General features: G+C 34.9%; 5 protein-coding genes across 9 annotated transcripts in view; 3 read left to right on the forward strand and 2 right to left on the reverse strand.

Moving 5' to 3' along the window:
* LOC107045432 (exocyst complex component 8) overlaps positions 1-530 on the reverse strand; it is a 4,771-nt gene extending 4,241 nt beyond the window's left edge. Inside the window, exon 1 of one of the 3 annotated variants that reach the window (XM_015267713.2) lies at positions 351-530. The gene's annotated coding sequence lies outside the window, so the exon portion shown is untranslated. Of the gene's footprint in view, positions 1-181; positions 280-340 lie in introns of those variants that run through there. The other 2 variants (XM_015267712.2, XM_015267714.2) reach the window with 2 other exon arrangements.
* On the forward strand, positions 238-7,724 carry LOC107045431. 2 transcript variants are annotated; one of them, XM_015267709.2, is made up of 7 exons: positions 238-631; positions 1,115-1,249; positions 1,370-1,597; positions 1,764-3,692; positions 3,888-4,056; positions 4,377-4,777; positions 4,966-7,724. In XM_015267709.2, exons 3-6 carry the CDS (start codon positions 1,481-1,483, stop codon positions 4,772-4,774), a joined length of 2,613 nt encoding a protein of 870 aa, XP_015123195.1. In that variant the 5' UTR covers positions 238-631; positions 1,115-1,249; positions 1,370-1,480; the 3' UTR covers positions 4,775-4,777; positions 4,966-7,724. The 2 variants fall into 2 exon arrangements, with proteins under 2 accessions (XP_015123195.1, XP_015123196.1); XM_015267710.2 differs by having other exon boundaries at positions 1,380-1,597.
* A 1,057-nt stretch (positions 7,725-8,781) lies between these two features.
* LOC107045436 (PQ-loop repeat-containing protein 3) lies at positions 8,782-10,216 on the forward strand. 2 transcript variants are annotated; one of them, XM_015267719.2, is made up of 5 exons: positions 8,782-9,009; positions 9,094-9,343; positions 9,437-9,662; positions 9,759-9,879; positions 9,977-10,216. In XM_015267719.2, the coding sequence occupies exons 2-5, from the start codon at positions 9,192-9,194 to the stop codon at positions 10,129-10,131; spliced, it is 654 nt and encodes a 217-aa protein (XP_015123205.1). In that variant the 5' UTR covers positions 8,782-9,009; positions 9,094-9,191; the 3' UTR covers positions 10,132-10,216. The 2 variants fall into 2 exon arrangements, with proteins under 2 accessions (XP_015123205.1, XP_028982457.1); XM_029126624.1 differs by having other exon boundaries at positions 9,097-9,343.
* Positions 10,217-10,308: 92 nt separating this feature from the next.
* LOC107045441 (ubiquitin-conjugating enzyme E2 G2) lies at positions 10,309-11,993 on the forward strand. Its single transcript, XM_015267724.1, has 4 exons — positions 10,309-10,835; positions 10,963-11,044; positions 11,338-11,456; positions 11,568-11,993. Exons 1-4 carry the CDS (start codon positions 10,793-10,795, stop codon positions 11,825-11,827), a joined length of 504 nt encoding a protein of 167 aa, XP_015123210.1. The 5' UTR covers positions 10,309-10,792; the 3' UTR covers positions 11,828-11,993.
* An 88-nt stretch (positions 11,994-12,081) lies between these two features.
* On the reverse strand, positions 12,082-17,828 carry LOC107045433. The gene is made up of 6 exons (XM_015267715.2): positions 17,609-17,828; positions 16,110-17,051; positions 15,709-15,775; positions 15,314-15,475; positions 14,943-15,045; positions 12,082-14,861 (listed from the first exon to the last, which is right to left on the reverse strand). Exons 1-6 carry the CDS (start codon positions 17,697-17,699, stop codon positions 14,766-14,768), a joined length of 1,461 nt encoding a protein of 486 aa, XP_015123201.1. The 5' UTR covers positions 17,700-17,828; the 3' UTR covers positions 12,082-14,765.
* Positions 17,829-19,119: the final 1,291 nt, after the last annotated feature.

Here is a 19,119-nt window from a genome sequence, read left to right on the forward strand (position 1 = left end):
CCCCCCCCCCCCCCCATATCAAAATAAATTATCTATCGCAGCCTAAATCTGTCGCGACACCGTTCAATTGAAAACCCATTAATCATATGCCATTTTTCATTAGAATATAAAATACGTGTTTGCATTATTCAAGACAAAACAGAGGAGAAAAAAAGTATACATTCCCTTTCGTTACGCGTACCTGCTCGGAATAAATACGCGCATCGTACTATATATTTACTATGTACTACACAATTGCGACGACGACGAGCTATGGCCCGTTCAGAAAACATCAGTCTGCCCCTGGGGGGGAGGGGGGGGCGCAAAAACCCTACCACGGAGAAATTCTTACGTTACTTACCATTACTTACCACTATTACATCAGCAATTAACAATTTATCTTTGATATTATTATAAGAGTTTAATCAACTTTTATCAATTTTTCAATGGAAAAATTGTCTAATTTCTAGTGTTTTATCTGTCGGTGGAGACAATTAACGAGTATAACCAAACCAAGTGTTCCCCACCGGCCCCTCTACTGCCTCTACGCACTGTCTTGCCCCGGTTTTTCGTGAAGGGCATGGGCGTGCATGTGTCGTCGCTCAGTTCTGTGAGAATTCTAATGGCAGATTGCGGTTGAGGTGTACGTGAGGTGAGATAATTTTCATAGTTTTGCACGGTGATTTCACGATTGAGACTATACTCTGTATAGGTATTGAATTATTATTTTCCGTAATTGTGAAATGATTGTTGGTGGTTGGAGGAAGAGAAGAACATTTGCAAATTTACAAGAGGGTTGAATAAGAGGGATGGTGAGGAGGGGAAATGGAGAATCTGAGGGTGGTTATATTGTGAAAGCGGAAGGTTTATGGGTTTTATGGGCAATCAGAAGAAGATTGATGACGATGCGTATTGATGACGATGATGATGATAATAATAATAATGAGTATTTTTGGTGATTGAATTTTGGAATTATCATTAGTGGAGTTTAAGTATAATGTAGTGGAATGATAGATTACCATTGGCAATTGAATTTTTGAATCAACATATTTGGGGCATTTGTTGAAATATCTCTCTATTAAAAAATTGTTATTGGAATATATTTTTTTTCATATTTGTATGGATTTTTTTGCAGGATTGTTTAGTAAAGGGAGCAATTATATAAAAGGAATAGTTGACAGTAATCATGATGATTTATGCTACTGCGGATGATGCTGTTGTATTCATTGACGACTATTTGGCATTGTTTCTCCAAAATAGTCATGCACAAGTGAGTAATTGTGATATGGTAATAGTGAGAGGATTTGATGCATTTGTGACTGTTTGTTGACATTGACAATGATGACGAGGAATAGGGAAGAGTGGAGTTGGTGCTAATGACGTGCATTAGAGGTTTTTAGATGATAATGTAGAACATCCAGAGACTATTGATAATCTATTGAGAAGATTCAACTCTTCGAATCGAGGATAAATATCGATATTGAGGAATTTGGTGTGAACAATGGATTCTCCACCTTCGTGTTCACTTAGTGCCACTGGACCTCTCAGTGATATTGGCAGCAGTGGACTTGGTGGATCTATATCCAGTGATTCTGTCAGAGCACAACTTGCTATTGAGGTAAAATTTGGATGAGTGATGAAAAAAATTAAAATATCGTTTTTTTTTTCTTTTTCTCTCTAGATGGATGTCTAGATCCACTAATTGTGCCATAATAATTTGGTATTTTGATAGAAATGAAAAGAAAAAAAAGGGTAAAAAAAATTGACTCAATTAATTTCAATAGATGCAGGAGAGTGACATCGAGTCAAAGTCTCTCTCCCAAGACTCGTTCGACTACTCGGACGGTATGTGCCACCAGAATTTCAATACCCTAAAAAAAGGTCCAGGCTGGGCAGACCTGGATCCGAAGCTCTCAGTGGAAGACGTGGCAATAAAGCCCCCCCCAGAGTTCCAAGACAGTCCCTCTCCCCCAGACTCAATCAGGGGGATATCAAATGCCCCATTGATACTGCATTACCGTTTGCGAAAAGTGAAAATTCCCTCGTGGATTGACGAGTTGGCAGATTCCCTCATCCATCAGATGATCTCCGAAGCTCTTGCTCTGGCTTGTCGTGTCTCGTGGCCAGAAAGTCAGCTAAGTCACCTCAGTCTCAGTCTCAGTGTCTCTCAGTCTCGCCCTGACAGGCAGCGGCTGTCTGTCAGTTGTCAGGCTCATCAGCCCCCGAAACAGCGCTTCTGGGCATCTGAAATGCTACCCTCCTCCTCGTCACGCCAGGCTAGTCACACAGCTACAATAACAATCACCCCCTACAATACCTTAAACCGTCCCAACTCGAGATGTTCCCTAGCCTCCTCTCGTCTCTCCTCTTCCCACAACTCAATAAATACCTCGGGCCTCTGCAAAGCCGACGACAGTAGTTTCATCACCTCAGCAATGTCTCACGACGTTTTGACAACCTCCGAGATAAGTGACATGTACAATGTTCCATTTGATTCGGACATCTACACTGTTCCCATTGACGTTATTCGCCCTCTTCATGAGCTTCGTACCCCTCAGCGTCCAAAACGCCACCGTCATCACCGAAAACGCCGAAGAAATGTCTCAGCAAGCTCTCAGAGTGAACTTGAGGCTCACATTCAACAGGCGAGACACTACTGTGGAAAACCACGTGCCATAACTCATGTCATCAAGTCTCAGAGACTCTTGGCTGAGGTCTGCTGTAGCGACACTGGAAATGGAAAACGTCACAGTGTTCCAGGTACATCAGGACGTCATCGTGCCCCCAGTCATCAGCACAACAATATCGGAGAACCTATTCACATGACCCTGCACGAGGTGAGACAGTACCTGGAGACGCTGTACTCAAGCTCCAGTGACTCTAGTGAAAATAAAATCAAGAGAGATAAATTACCCAGTCAGACGCCTATTCATCTTGGCATATCAAAGGGTCTTACTGTAAATAATAACAACAATAATAATAATAATCATAATAATAACAATAATAATAATAATAATAACAATAATAATAACAACAATAATAATAATAATAATAATAGGTACAGTAATCCGCATACGGATTCTTCCACTGATACTCCACTATCTAATAAAAGCACCAATGGACTGATTAACAATAATAATAACAATGGAAATGGTAGAAAGCATAAGAAATGTGGATTGGTAAATAAATATAAAAAGAAAGAGGAGGGAAAGGAGGGGGGTGGCAAGGGTGGCGAAGTGGAGAGAGAGAAGATGAAGAAGAGTCAAAGGAACTTTTCGTTGAACTTGAAGCAGACATTGTGCAATATATTTAGATTTAGGAGGCTTGGCTCGCCGGAGAATTTTGCTGATAAAAGGAATAGTATTGTACAGGGTGACATTGTAGAGGAGGAGGAGCAGGAGCAGGAGCACGAGCACGAGAGGGGGGAGAATGACGGCCTCGGTATTGCTATTAATAATAATAATAGTGGTGGGGAGGTGGGGGAAGTGAAGTTGCCATTTTTTAAGAGGGCTTTGCCACCGCTTCCCAGGAGTAATGGAGGTGTCGGACATGTGGAGCAGGGGGAGGATGCATTGACGTCCATTGGAATCGAAAAGGGGGATTCACCGGCTTCGGTGCAACAGATTAACAGCCCTGGAAGGGAGGGAGGAGAAGTGCTGCCGCCAGAAGATACGAGCATGGACTTTGCCGCAAGCATTGAGAAGGTCAAGGATGTGAGTAGAAAGTCAAGGGTAGAAGGGTAGGCTCAATTTTAATGAGCGTTAATGGTTTTTTTTTTTTTTTTTTTTTTTTTTTTTTTTTTTTTTTTTTTTTTTTTTTTTTTTTTTTTTTTTTTTTTTTTTTTTTTTTTTTTTTTTTTTTTTTTTTTTTTTTTTTTTTTTTTTTTTTTTTTTTTTTCATAATTGCAGTATGGTTGGTATTGGGGGCCAATGTCCGGTGAGGCTGCCGAGAAGATCCTGTCGAATGAGCCCGATGGATCATTCATCGTGAGGGATAGCAGTGATGATCATTATATATTTTCATTATCCTTCAGGTTGAATAGCTGTGTAAGACATGTGAGGATAGAACACGATCAAGGTGAGAATTTCATTGATTTTTTTTTTTCTTTTTCCGAAAATTGAAATTGTGAAATTATCTCGATAACGAGTGATTCTTGAAGAAAAATATCAAGACATTTTTTTTTTTCGTTACTCCTATTACTATTACCTTATACTATTAATAGAGCAAAAAAAAAACAGTCTCTTGATGGATTTTCCTCACAAGCCAAAAGCTGCTCGTTCTATCACGATTATTTCAGTTAACTCATGGTTATTAATGAAAAATTTCTCGAAAAACGGGAAAGAAATGAATGAATAATTAAAATAGAAATGATTCAATCCAATTCCATTTGCATACAGGTAACTTCAGTTTTGGCAGTTGCACAAAATTCAAATCTCACACGATAGTAGATTTCATTGAGAATGCAGTGGAGCACTCACGAAGTGGTCGCTATTTATTTTTTCTTCATCGTCGTCCTGTATTGGGTCCCATGAGAGTTCAATTGCTTCATCCAGTATCAAGATTCAAACAAGTCCAGTCACTTCAACACACCTGTCGTTTCGTCATTCTAAAAATGGTTCGCAGAGACCTAATTCCCACCCTACCACTACCACGTAGACTTATCGACTACTTAAGTACACCCCATTACTACAGCGAACAATTGGCTGAGCAGGATGATCGAGCTGAATCACCAGTTAGTTCGTCCACTGGTGAATTAGAGAAGATTTGTTTTACACCCCAGGGCGGCCTATCGTGAGAGGTATTTATCATGTCACACAATTTGTCTCATTACTCTTACATTTTTCATTTTTCTTCATGTAGAGCTGAAAAACAAGAAATGAATTATCAAAGAATTTTCTCACTTTTTATACAAATAATTTGTCATTGACATTCATTTAAAAAAAAAACAAAAAAATGACATATTCATCTTTCCATTTATACTTTCAGTTTCCTCGCAAGGCAATTATTTCATATGAATCAGTGTTCCTGCGATTGCACATTGAAATGCAGCTGCATAAATTTCACTAGTTTGAAAGTAAAAGAAACAAAATTATTACTAATATTAGTAATAAATTTACATCATTCATATTGACCACATTCTTCATAGTATCAACCAGTTGACAAGTGATTAAACAAGTGTAAAGATGGGACTCATGTATATGTATATGCGCGATCGACCAAAGTAAAATTGCTGAAAATTTAGGAAAAACCAAAAATTAACAGATGGAGAAAAGTGAAAATATTACCAAGTGTCATTGATTGACGTTTGTTACATCTTTTACTTTTTTAACAATTTTTTACTTTGAATGAAAATGTCAGACAAACGATGAATGCGAATGCGAGACAACGTTGATACACCTATAATTGCCTAAAAATTGCAAATAAGCTACATGAGTCGCGCTTCATGGTGTGATTATTCAAATTAATGAACTTATATCGTGACTGTGATGCTTGTTCATCAAGCCAAGCACAATTTTCAAGTTGATGAAGCCAACGTTTCATTCAATTGTTTCATGACTTTATTATTTTTTAATTTATTATTGTTTTATTATTATCTCGATAATCAGTGAGTTTATAAGGGAATGTAAGCAGACATTTTCTTCCGAGAATTCAATTCTCTACAAAATAAAAAGAGCTATCGATATTTGTCAATTAATTGAGTCATTCTTGAGATAATTGAACAATTACCGAACATTGATTTTTTTCCTCATTGCGATTACTATCTTCAATCCATAAGTCACCGTGAATTATTATTATTACCATTATCATTATTTTCGATAACCAATCGAAAATAGACATGTTATAAATTCAATAAAAATCAGTGCAAAAAAAGTGGTGAAATGTAATGTAACTTAATCTTTTTATCAATAATCGATTTTCATTTTTGTGATAAATGAAACATGTTTTTGTTACTCTCCTCTATTCCAAGGCAATTTAACAATACCAGAATAAATTAATCAAACTAGTTAAATCAACTTTTCATTGAAAATTTCTTTTCTAGGATCAAAGATATTTACAAAAAACCGATGGCTACTTGGTGGGAAAAAAAAAAAAAAATGAATATGTAATCTTTACGTTTCACCACTTAGTAATAGCTGAATTGAACGATAATGACCCACTGTCAACTTTAATTGGAATTATAAAATGTTTATCAATATATATATATATATATATATATATATAATGTTGTTAATTGTTGCAATGAGAGGAACATGCTAGTCATTAACAATAGAATTTAAGATTGGGCCTCGAACTGACTCGATCAAGGATACCAGGGTTATGTAGTAGAGAATGAAAATAAGAATACGAAATGTTCCAAGCTCATATGCAAGTTCATGAATATAGGCTATTAATTATTAATTATTATCATGTGGAAATGACTTTTTGTACAGTAGAATTTTTCAAGCTATTGGATAGAAAGAAAGGAAAGATTATAAGTAATTAATTATTACGTAAGTAGTGAATTTACTCCCCTTTGTATTTTTATTACTGATAAGTGTGGGGTTATTAATTGGTTCGAGGCCCCTGTCTTAACTCTATAACATGACATGTTATAGGGGATTTTTTTTTTCAACCGAAAGTTTCCCAATGACGATGAAATTTCATATGAGATGATAATTGTTGTTCTACAACAGAATGATCTATAAATAGATATTGGGATAATGCTCATAGAAATTCAGTTTCTTTTTCTGTCAAGTTTTTCCCAAAACCTTAAATTCCTCCTTAAAAAATAGCCGAAACATTGTATGGTTTTTAAATACAGAGCGTTTTCCTACAGAGAGTAACAATTCCCATAGAATATCCGGGGCAATAATCACCTTTTGTAGCATTGATCATTACAAAAATTTCCTTCCATCTTCTCATGGGATTAAATCATAAAAATTTCCCATTTGAAAATCTCTAAAAGAGTCCTACTGGACATGTCAATAGAATTGTTTCATATGTGATAATTCTCTTCAGTATTGTCTTCAGTTTACAGGTAGGGGAAATAGATCGTATCTATTAACTACTGTGTAAAAAATAATAATGAATAATTCTTTGATACAAATAATCTCTTTGAATTTACGTGTAATTCACATTATGTTATGCAGACAATTTGTACCATTAAAACATTTTTGTGTTCATTGAAACGAATACTTTCATTCATTATTTTATCAATTGGAATTATTTTCCATGCGAGAGAATAATTGCAGTCGATCATGTTGCAAGAAGATAGTCCCAATCGATACATATATCCCTAGTTTACAAAAAAAAAAAATTGAACAGAAAAACAATTTCATCACCAAGTTCGATTCGCTAATTGAGGGTGATTACAGTGAATTGAGATAAATTAATGAGCGATATGAGAAGCACTCACGTGATTTTCCTACTAGAACATAGTTGGAACATAGATGGTTTGTATATTTTCAAAAAAGATAACTCTTGACATTTTCACTCTGACAAAGCATTTGTTTTCAATATATTTGCATCATTAAAAAAAAACTGGAATCATTTGGGTTACCTGAAGCGAAATCAGATTAAAGTGTTAACCATGGAATTATCTCATCAACGAGGAAAACTTTCGTTAGCTACAAGAAAAGTTACTTTACAGCCGAGATTATTTCATAATTAACAACGACGTTTCACCACTTTAATGAGAAATGATTATATACAATTAGCATTCACTCAATTAATGAGTGAGAGAGAGAGAGAGAGAGAGAGAGAAAAAAAAAACAAACAATTAAATTCAGGATCATGATACTGACGGAATTTCGATAATCTACACAGCACTAATATGTACAGAATTATTATATAGTAAAAAAGCCACGGAATAGAGGGATGAGAATGACAAGGAAAATTGTAACCATACACTATTGAAAGCATAAATCATTTTGAATTTTTTTTCAGATCGAGTAACATGCTTCTGTGTATAAAAATCAATGCAGTATAAGAACAAATTGAATGATTTTTTTTTTTTTTTGCAAAAGTTGAGGGTTTATTTTACAAATGTATGGACAAATAATGAGTTTGGCAGATCTTTTGTCATTTTTTCCTGAGTTTATTACTTACAGAGATAATTGTAATATATTATATCTGATGGATTGTTTTTGTGTCAGTTTATAAAAACAAAAGTCAATACATTTCCCCATTGACTTTTACCACTGGACTTTATAAACTTGCAATTAAAATGTATACAATGCACAACAGCTGTGACAGATTCATAATTTCATTTCCATCAATAATGTACGATAAACTATAAAAATTATACAAAGTAAAAAAGAAAAATAGTAATTAATCGTAAATAAAAGGTATACATTTCCATCCAGAACTAAACTATGCTGCGATGAAAGAGACAACAACAAAAATGAAACAACAGTATGGCTAGACAATGAAAATGTCAAATAAATAAGTAAGTAAATAGTCTAGTAAATAAATATAATAAAGGGAGATGGTGAAAGACAAGTATGTAAAATCGCCTCTTATAATTCATTGATTTGATTGTATTGACGAAGGTATGAGTAATGTAAGTTTAATATATGCGCATGTAGCTGACTAACAACGTTTGTACTGCAATGTTGACAATGAAATAAATTTTTGAGACCAAACGATAAACAAGAAAAATATAACATCAGTAATGAGGGACATGACGTTGTTCTCGTAGAGAATTTTCACAACAATGCAAAGGATTTATACATCAAATATTTCCTATCTTTCTCTCATTCAAGTTATATAGTTTTGAAGGAAAACCGCTCAATGTACCACGTGATTGCAAACCGGAAGCGCATGTTAGCTGCTCATCTGATTTTTGGTGGATTCACAACTGACGGTATAAATGACCTACCTATTATTATACCTGATACTAGAATACTAGTACTTGTGCCCATACTTCCAACCTCCGAGGGATAAAATCACACAGCGTTGATGACGCTTTGACGCTTGATGCGGTATTTTTTCAAGTTCTATTATTAATCTCTATCATATGTTAGAGAATATAACATTTTCTAAATCGAGGTAAGTAATTGAAAAAAATATAGTATATTATTGTTAGATATTAAATATGTGAAATTGTCAATAATTTATTTATAATAATTTCAGTAGAGCTGTAGAACTTGAAGGATGATTATCGTAGAAATGATCAACTGCGAGAATTGATAAAATTTTCAAAAATAAAAAAACTAGCAACTAATGGAATAATGGAAATGGATATGCAGGCGATTGCTAATATTTTCAGTATCATCACTATCTTTGTCTGTTTTATTCTGAAAATTCCACAGATATGGTATCTCATGGCTATCAAGTCAGCCGTTGGAATTCCACTGTTGGGTCTCATGCTGGAGCTCACGAGGTGAAGCAAAGCCTTTGTTTTTCCATTATTTTCTTAATTATCATTATCTCGAGCTAGAAAATATGGAATACCGATCAACTTTTCATTACACAGTTACACTGTAATGACGAGCTACAATTACACAAATGGTTACGCACTGCTGACGTATTTGGAGTACCCAGTAATCCTCGCTCAAGAATTTCTTCTTATTTATCTAGTCTTGAAATATCGTAATCAAGTCAATAATATTAAATCAATCTTCTTCGCTATTTGCTACTTCGTTCTGAGTACCTGTATACTAATTCAAGTCGTTCCAAAATATGTTCTGACCATTTTAGCGGTAAGTTTTACGTTTTGCTCAATTTTTTATAATAAATTTAAGGATTTAAACTACCGAAATTCGTCGGTCTTCATGGTTCATATATTTTCCAACTAGCCCATGTGTACACCTATTTCTGCGTCTAGTAAACTTGTCCAACTTCTTGCCATTGTTCGTGCCAAAAATGCTGACTCTGTGTCGTTATTGACTTGGTTTATATCTGCATTTACCAATACAAGTACGCCAACCGTTATTTTTATTTACAAACAACTTCATTACTTTAAATGTTTATATATGTATTAAAATGTTTCATTTCTTCTTATTTATATTTTCAGCAAGGATATTTACAATTTGGGTTGATTCCGGTGACATTCTACTCTTAGGCAACTGTATTATATCAAGTTTACTGAGTTCTAGTATAATGTTTTCAGCTTTATACTACAAGTCCCGGTCAAAGAGGGACGATGGCAAATATGTGAAGAGAGAGTAGTGCCTCTATTCAAGTTTAGTTAATTAAATAAACTTATTGAATAAAAATAGAAAAAATAAATAAAAAAATACTGAATGTTTGATAATCCTCCCGCTTCACCGCTTCACTCTCAAAATGGTATTTATAAAATACACCTATCGATTCAAGTTTTCGCACATGCGCACATGCGCACATGCGTGCACACAACTTGCAATCCATCAGCTAATATTATATATATATACATATATAGTGAGGGAGGCAGATATATCATATCTTATAAACATCTGAATACGAATAAGCAGATAACTGTAATAAACACACGGAGAATATGTATGTACATTCATACAGTGTTCAATTGAACTTGGCCTTTCCTCCGAGAGAGTTTAGTAGCAGTAATCTTAGCTGAAATTGTAGCAACTGGAAGTACCTATGTAAATGAATAGCTCCTTTAATAGTTATCTAAAAACAGCGTGGTTCTAGAAAATTTATTATAAACCAGATAAAGATAACCGAAAGATGATCGTTGGACAATTGTGCTCCTCTTGGAGAAAGTGCTGCGAAGTTAATTGTATAACAACCTTCAAATAAACAGAGAAATGTAGGCTAGATGATTATTTTCCTCGTCAAAGTTGTCATGACATGAACAAGTTATTTTCACCATTGAAAAATTAGGATTATTGTCATGGCGGGCTCGGCGTTGAGACGTCTTATGGCTGAGTATAAACGTAAGAAATGGAATTAAAATTGTCTTAATACACTCGACACTGTGTTAGCATTGTTACTCCATATGTTTATATTCGATCATTTCTTGGTATAAATGGGCAAGATTGATATTATGACTTGAATTTTCAGAATTAACCTTAAATCCACCGGAGGGCATTGTTGCAGGGCCAATTAATGAAGAGAATTTTTTCGAGTGGGAAGCACTCATTACGTATGTACCTAACGTTAATTAGCATTTCGATGTTACGAGATCTTGAATGAAATTGTCAAAAGATGTCTTTTGTGGAGAATTTTCTCAATTTCAAATCAGTCATTGTTCTTAATTGCTAAATGACTCAACAATTAACACATATTTAATTAAATGACATGGGAAATGGCAATAAAAATAACATATATTTAATGAAAATTTTGTCACTAATGGAACAATATCTGATGAACATTTTATTATTTACAATCCATCATCATTTATCAAAAATTTAACTAAATTGATTTTTTTTTCTCCAGAGGACCAGAAGGAACATGTTTCGAGGGTGGTGTATTCCCAGCAAAGTTGATATTTCCCCCAGATTACCCCTTGAGTCCTCCAAAAATGCAGTTCACTTGCGAAATGTTCCATCCCAATAGTAAGAGAAGGAATTACCATTATTACTATTTTTATTCATTCATTTAAACATGTGAATTCGATGAATGAGAATAAGGAAAATTGAGGAAAATTATTGTTTGTCAAAATGTAGTTTACGCCGATGGTCGAGTATGCATCAGCATTTTGCATGCCCCGGGTGATGACCCCATGGGCTACGAGAGTAGTGCAGAGAGGTGGAGTCCAGTTCAGAGTGTGGAAAAAATTCTGCTCAGTGTCGTGAGCATGCTAGCTGAGCCCAATGACGAGAGTGGTGCCAACGTGGATGCAGCCAAGATGTGGCGAGAGGACAGAGCTGAGTTTGAAAAAATAGCTCAGAAATTGGTGCGCAAGACACTCGGCATTCCGACATAAATTTTATACCAACCAAGATATATTATATATATATATTCAATATTATAAATTATATTTTTTTTTCTTCGCAAAACTGATCATAAGATTTCAATTTATTTTTTTCTCTTATTCCATCTTCTGTATTGAATCTACCTGGTTAATAATGAATAAAAATTAATTCTGCAGATTTTTGATTTTTGTGCAATTTTAAGGCAGCATGAAAAATTATCTTGAGAATAAGTGGTTTGCCAAATGATTCTTATCTTTGTGATGAATTAAAATATACAATGAGCTTTATTTTTCCTTGTTCTATGAAATTATTTCCAAATTAAGTGGAAATATGGAAGAAATATCATTTACAAAACAAATAATTTATTCATGAAAATAATAATATAATTATTCTTGTATAATTATGATTCATTGCCAGAAGATCAATCAACAACTTAATTTTAGTATACTATATTATTAAATTCTTCATTGACTTTTATGAAAATGATGAATGATCAAGTAATTAATTGTTTGATTCAACGAAATAATTACAGCGAGTTAAGGAAACGTCGACGGACATTTTTTTTAAAACTTGTTCACCTTTCTCCTTTGGCATTCTTAATACCACTTAACAGACGTGATACGTGATACAATCGGGTTAACATTCTTGTACTCGTAGATTGTCCTTTCATGCTTTACATTGACAATTTAGCATCTGCATGTAGATACTCATAGAATGCTAACAGAATCATCGCTAAAACGACAATATAATCTGAAGATAATATATACGTACAACATTGATAGAATTTATCTCTTGTTATCATGTTAAAATAGGTTTTTATTATATTCTCTTGTTTGTCAATGTCTTGCAAATTGCTTTATTTTCAAAGTAATGATGATTATTAATTGTCTTCCATATTGAAGGGGTGGAAAAATAATGAGTTGATTGAGTCAAGGAATTCAAGGAAAATAAAATATCGGGAGAGCTTTTTCGTCTCTAAACGATGAGATGCTCAACAAAAAGTGTCATCTTACATTTTTCTCTAAATTCACTCATCATTCTTCAGATAATTAACAGAACGTAATGAGGAAACATGTCACATTCTTCATATACATTTTTATCCACTTCAATGTAGATTTGTGTGTAGAAATACCACAACTAAATACCAGGAGAAGAAATTTTCCCCACCAATCACTAAAAACCATCTCCATTAATCTAACATTACATTATTATTATGTATAGACATTAATTTATTTCATTTTTTTTGTTTTGTTTTTCATTTTCTAATTACAATCCATAGTGGATTAGCTAAAATATATGTATATTAATATATCTGTATATGTCTTTGGCCAGCACGACATCACACACTTTTGTTGTAAAGCTCCTTTTGTTATTTCAGTACATAATTAAGGGAAATATGATAGCATCTCATCTGTTAGATGGTAGAGAGTACATGCAAGTATTTGAAGCGTCTCTTTATTTTATAATATTAAAAATACCTTTCCCATCAACTTATGCGCTCACACAAAGCATATATCATGACCTTCCGAAAATTTTTATGGAATACATAAAAACTGATAGTCATTTACAATTATTGAAATTAAAAAAAACAATGGGGTTGGATGCGTATTCCTTGAATATTTTGAAAACTATGGATTGTGAATAATTTTGAAAAAAAATGGAAAAGTTGAGTTACCACAGGTTTAATGTCCGAATTGGTATTTTTAATTCTATGATAAATCATATGATAAATTCATTGGATGTTTGAATAAATTGAATGGTTTCTGTAACATTTCAAATTATATAGGTATATACATGAATTAAACGCTCAATTCCAATGTTCTATTTTCTTTTCCTTCACAAAATTTGGATTAATTATAATAAAATACAACAAATTGAAATTCAATCCTTCAAATGTTGTAGGAGGAAAGCAAACATGGCGATCAATAAGTCTCCATATTCATAGTTTATTTGTATGTACATTGGACAATGCACAGGATACAAGTCTTTATTTTCTTTGTTCTCTATTATTTTCCTCCCCATTACGTATATCGTCTCGATATATTTATTTATTTGGTCAAAATAGAGATTCTCATCAACGATGAACTGTCTAATTCCTCCGATTAACTATTTTTCCATTTCTTTACTTTTAGTGGTTTAGTGGTTTCTTTGAAGTTGACATGATTAAAATTTTGGTAAATTTCATATGCAATGAATGAGACAAATAGTCGCACGAATAATCGCATGGAGGAGTTAAACGTAATGAGTCAAACGTGACTTTAATTTCAAGACGTAATATTTTTTAATTTGAGAGACATGGAAAATTTCGCGTCTTTTTTTTGTAGAGATGTTTTTTTTCGCTGCGAAGAAGGTCTGACAAAAATTTCAAAAATATTTTTCAAAAATTGATTGAAAAAAAAAAAAAAATTAAGGCAATTCATCTCCCTCCACTACTTCATTACCAAAACCCATTATTTTCCATTCTATAATTAATATTGATGATATTTTGATGCATGCAGAACTGGAAGTGGATAAAGACGTCACGATACTATGGACGATTGACATTAGTTTATACAATAACGTTTTCATTAAAATTGTTGATAAGTGTATACCTTGTAAAATGAGCACAGCTCGTATAGACAAACGAGTGCATCTCCAATTCCACCTCTTACGCATAGAAAATGAAAAGCCTATAGACATGTTCTATAAAAGGAATTGTTCTAGAGACATTTTCCCTATAACAAATACAGACAATTTCTATAATCAGTGTCAAAATATTTATAATATTTTGAGATATGGTTTTAGATGAAAAGGGAGCCAAGTAGAGAAGGTGACTTGCAAATCACGAGACTTCTGACCGGATAATATGAATATGAATATAAATATGAATATGAATATTAGTAATTTCTCATAATTTTGCCACTTGGCATTTTTCGGCTATTTCTCTCATTCCTGCAGATATTAATGAAGCTAGTGATGCGGCTCTTCGTCTTTGGTGTTCTGGGATGGTGTGGCTGGGGTTGGATCGTCGTGAAACATTGGATTCTTCACTTCAACCTCGCCTGCCTTGAGACAAATGAGATCATCCAGGTCAGGGTGACTCAATAATCCAAATGGAAAGGGATTAAATGCTTTCGACAAACTTACAGGTGCTAAACCCGGACACTCGTACACTGTGTAATCACCTTCCTCATTTTCCTCATCACTCTCGGCTTCGGAGACTGATCCGGGGTCACGAGATGCGGCTGATCTGAAGAATTATGGATTGAGGAGTAGAATTTCAGGATTTATGGTTTATATATATTTTTTTAAATGTTTTTTTTTTTTTTTAAATAATAATAAGAGGCCATTTATTTATTTATTCGGTTACCTAGGCAATAAGTAGCTTAACATTCTTTGGAGAAAATTTAATCCTTGATGCAGAATCACTTATTCTCAAGATAAACGAATAATACGAAGAAATTACAGAAAAAAAAAAAACAACAACTTAGATTTCATGAATTCATACAAATACTTACTTTTCCATGGCAATTATTTGCTGTTTTTGATGCTGAAAATGATACATTTGGGCTGAATGGGCCAACCGTTGATCGCCCGACGGTGAGACATCTTTGTTGGGACCTGTCACCCCATAAGCTGGGTACTCGATATCCGCAGCTGCTTTGACCCCGCGTTGGAGTCTGTACGGATTAAAATTTTTTCATCAATCAAGATTTAAAAAATTGTCATAAGCCGCTACTCATGCAAATGATGTGTGAATCACCAATGGAATAATCAAATTGATAATGAAGCAAGAATGAAAAAATGTTTCTCCATTTAATTTTAACATCACTAGATGGTGAAATTGTTTTTTTTCGTTCATTTTTTTCTCAATTAATGAAAAATGAAATATGAAAATTAATAATTATCTCACCTGCACCAAGTCAAGCTAATGAGAACAAGTGTAAACATTGCAGCAGCACTACACCCGGCAACAATAGCTAAAAATAAATTGTTGTGTCAATGTCATTACACACTCAATGACTCAATTTTACATTGAGATGAATTTTTTCGTCAGCTTTTTTTTTGTCAGCTTTCTAAAAAGGGGGCTTTCTAAAATTTGACAAATTATAGTTGAATATTCTTGGCATTTTCAATATTACTATATAAGAAAAACGTGAAAGAGTTGCATGCATGGTAAAATTTTAATGGGGATGAGCCATTTTGCAGGTTACAACATTCTCTTACACTTTGAGATTCAACAATATTAAGTGAAAACTATAACTTGTCAAAGCCCTTAAATCCACCTCCATAAATAATGGACTTTTAACTCACCAATGAAATACACATCGTTGTTGACCTTGTTTCTAGTGAATGTGATAATTGGCTCCTTCTCAGCCCGCCTCTGCGGTTCAGGCATGATTTCCACGAGCCTATCATTTCTCTCCCCAACTTGTTTATCACCACTTGAAATAGATTTATAAACCACCAAGGCAGGTTTTGAATCGATTGGCATATCTTCAATCTTCATCACTCTATTTTCAATAGGCTCCTTTATCATCTCCCCCATAGCCACAACAATCTTAGGGTGTTCTTCCCTCCTCGTTACATGCTCCATCTTCTCCCAATATCGAGGATCATTTGGCTTGGTTGCGAATGTGTTTTCCAGTTCTTCACTTTTCGGCTCACCAAAATGATACGTAAAATCCGGTACTTGGTCATCCAGAGGCGGCACCTCCTTATCTAGAGCATTGTCATGCCTCTGACCATTAAACGCATATAATTTATTATGTAGTTTTTCCAACGAGTTATCGATCCTATCTATTTCCGTCTCATAATTGTCATTTTTATTGGGAGATGTCAATTTTAATGGATATCTCGGTGAGTTATCGAAAAAAATGTTGTCATTGATTCTGTGATCTGGATAGGGTATTTTGACCTTGGGATACTGGTAGATTCCCGAAGGTTCTAAATTGACATTTATGTAGGGGTGACGATTGAGTGACCTCGGGTATGCGATGCTATTGTAGTCGGAATGTGGATTTATGTTATTTTCTTGATTTTTCTCCACAAGTTCCATGATACTGGGATTATCCACAAGGGCCTCCAGGATCTCTCGCTCACGAGCTCGGTAGGTGTCATCTTTGTATGCCTGTAAATGACGGTACGATGACGGTGCCTGGTCGCGGCGTAGGAGACGGAGGCGCGATTGGGTGACAAGAAAACGCTCCAACTCCTTCAGCCTCACGTCTGTCTCTGATGGTTCTGAGTCAACATCTGCGGCAAGTTATAAGTGAGAAATGAGCGTGTTTACCACTTTATCATTGTACCAATTGTTCAACAATTGAACAACTCCAAATAACCCTCGACCTTGGAATATTTCAATGAAAACTAACGTGACAACCCATTAACTCTCATTGCCAGATTCAGTTCTCTTGTCTTGTCTTGTGATTATTAAAGAATGAATAACAGTCCATTAATTTGGCCATCAGAATTGCATATCATGATTGAATTATATATGGTGGAATAAATATGTTACAGCGGCAATATTTATGGCATGAGTTTTTGCCCACAATATATATATGCTATTTCTCAATGTCATTGAGTCCTGCACCCACTTTATTGATTCAGTGACACTGTCCAAAATGATCCTGATGCTCATATGATATCCAAGTGCGCCGCAACAAGCAATAATTAAAAATCAATCAAACAAACAAACAAACAAACAAACAAACAATTTACCATTGAACAGTGTCGTTAACCCTCGGATAGGTGGTATCATCCTCACTTCAGTGAGCCGATATGACACTCCCAATGACAATTCCCAAACTTACCCTGATAATATTCAAGTTCACCGGTGGTAATGCTGATTACAAGACACAAATTAATGACCAGAAGCCGAAATGTCGGAGGATCGAGTTTCATCCTCGCAAAAACCAACTCAAGAGGCCCAAATGTATCTACAGCTGGTTGAATTCACGGGCTTTATCACCAATACGTAAGCGCGTCATTCATGGTGGAGGGTGTTCGGGAGGGCCTGCGCGTTCACTAGTTTCTTTAACGAAATTGCTAAATCAATACGGCAAAATGCCCTGAGCACGACACACACCTCACACACGTTTTTACTATTATTATTATTATTATTATTATTATTATTATTGTTTTTTTTTTTCTTTACTGGTTCTCCACACTTTCGTACAATATCCACGAAACATGCCGCACAGTTTCGCGTTACGTGGGACATGCAAAAGGGCCTCTATGATCCTATTGGGAGATTTTTAATTGTTTTCAAACTGGATCATGAAAATTTAAATACTGGAGACGTATGGTATGCATCACAACATGTAGAACTGACAAGAGCTGAGGGGTTTTAGCGTTTTCGCTATTGGAAAACACTTGCCAGTGATTAATTTACTGAGGCCAACGGAACTTGAGTATGATAAGAAGCGATAGGAGGCGATTGTTAGTTTTATGGCAATAGGATAATGGCAATGGTATCGTAAATGCTTCCTTTTTCTTTGTATTGGTGTTTTTTTAAAAACCAATTTAAGGGAAATTTCTTCAAAAAGGTGACATTTTTTGGGCTTTCTGGGGATATGGGGTTCAGCTGAGAAACCATTTTTTCAATCCTTTTTGTGGATATAAGTCGACTTTCGGCAAAATCGAATTTTTTCGCATAATGAACGTTGATTCACTTGATGGCTTGCCTGATGAGACAATCTGTGAGGTTGGCTAGGGCCCAGGCTGATTTGACTCTGACTCCTAGGTTCTGGTCGGCGAGGGATGCGTGGATTCGGAACTTCAGGGTCTGGTGGAGCCACTTCTTCAGAGTCGCGAGGGTCCACTAAGCGCGGGGGGGGGGGCGCACCCAGGGAATAAGCAGGTGAGTGAGGAAAGTGCAGTAGTTGGAACCTACGTAGGTCTCCTGAGCCTGAGAAAGAAAAAATCGGTCGAGATTAGGACAGGTGGCTAGGTAAAACAAACTATAGCAATCAATATTAATATCTGATGACTTAGCGAAACCATTTAAATGAATGACAACTCATTTTCAAGCCTATAAAAATTATACGCATATATATTTATAAATCCTAGACGTATATGTATATATTTATAAGAGTACTATATTCAAAAAATATCAACTGCGCAACTCCTCCGCGCACATTCATCATGGCGGCGAGTCACTGGCAGAGGATGGAGTGTTTGGCGTTTGTCTGCGGATTTTCGGTGAGAAAGGGGATTAAACCGGGAAAATACTTATTAATCGTGCAATAATCAGTTAATATTCAGTGCCGGGAGTGATTTTATCAAGAAATCAGACTTTATTAGTGCATATTATTAAGCCCAG

Source organism: Diachasma alloeum, unplaced genomic scaffold, assembly GCF_001412515.2.
Source record: "Diachasma alloeum isolate Michigan unplaced genomic scaffold, Dall2.0 Dall_scaffold_00937, whole genome shotgun sequence".
Lineage (NCBI taxonomy): Eukaryota > Metazoa > Arthropoda > Insecta > Hymenoptera > Braconidae > Diachasma > Diachasma alloeum.

What these genes read in the sequence shown, in the direction of transcription:
- LOC107045431 (XM_015267709.2), top strand. Translation starts at nt 1,481, where the DNA reads ATGGATTCTCCACCTTCGTGTTCACTTAGTGCCACTGGACCTCTCAGT. An exon ending in GAGCACAACTTGCTATTGAG is followed by an intron (nt 1,598 to 1,763) that starts GTAAAATTTGGA and finishes TAATTTCAATAG; the next exon opens with ATGCAGGAGAGTGACATCGA. An exon ending in GCATTGAGAAGGTCAAGGAT is followed by an intron (nt 3,693 to 3,887) that starts GTGAGTAGAAAG and finishes TCATAATTGCAG; the next exon opens with TATGGTTGGTATTGGGGGCC.
- LOC107045433 (XM_015267715.2), bottom strand. Translation starts at nt 17,699, where the DNA reads ATGAAACTCGATCCTCCGACATTTCGGCTTCTGGTCATTAATTTGTGT. An exon ending in TGAACTTGAATATTATCAGG is followed by an intron (nt 17,052 to 17,608) that starts GTAAGTTTGGGA and finishes AACTTGCCGCAG; the next exon opens with ATGTTGACTCAGAACCATCA. An exon ending in ATTAGCTTGACTTGGTGCAG is followed by an intron (nt 15,476 to 15,708) that starts GTGAGATAATTA and finishes TAATCCGTACAG; the next exon opens with ACTCCAACGCGGGGTCAAAG.
- LOC107045441 (XM_015267724.1), top strand. Translation starts at nt 10,793, where the DNA reads ATGGCGGGCTCGGCGTTGAGACGTCTTATGGCTGAGTATAAAC. An exon ending in GAGTGGGAAGCACTCATTAC is followed by an intron (nt 11,045 to 11,337) that starts GTATGTACCTAA and finishes TTTTTTCTCCAG; the next exon opens with AGGACCAGAAGGAACATGTT. An exon ending in CGAAATGTTCCATCCCAATA is followed by an intron (nt 11,457 to 11,567) that starts GTAAGAGAAGGA and finishes GTCAAAATGTAG; the next exon opens with TTTACGCCGATGGTCGAGTA.
- LOC107045436 (XM_015267719.2), top strand. Translation starts at nt 9,192, where the DNA reads ATGGAAATGGATATGCAGGCGATTGCTAATATTTTCAGTATCATCACT. An exon ending in CTCATGCTGGAGCTCACGAG is followed by an intron (nt 9,344 to 9,436) that starts GTGAAGCAAAGC and finishes TTCATTACACAG; the next exon opens with TTACACTGTAATGACGAGCT. An exon ending in ATGTTCTGACCATTTTAGCG is followed by an intron (nt 9,663 to 9,758) that starts GTAAGTTTTACG and finishes TTTTCCAACTAG; the next exon opens with CCCATGTGTACACCTATTTC.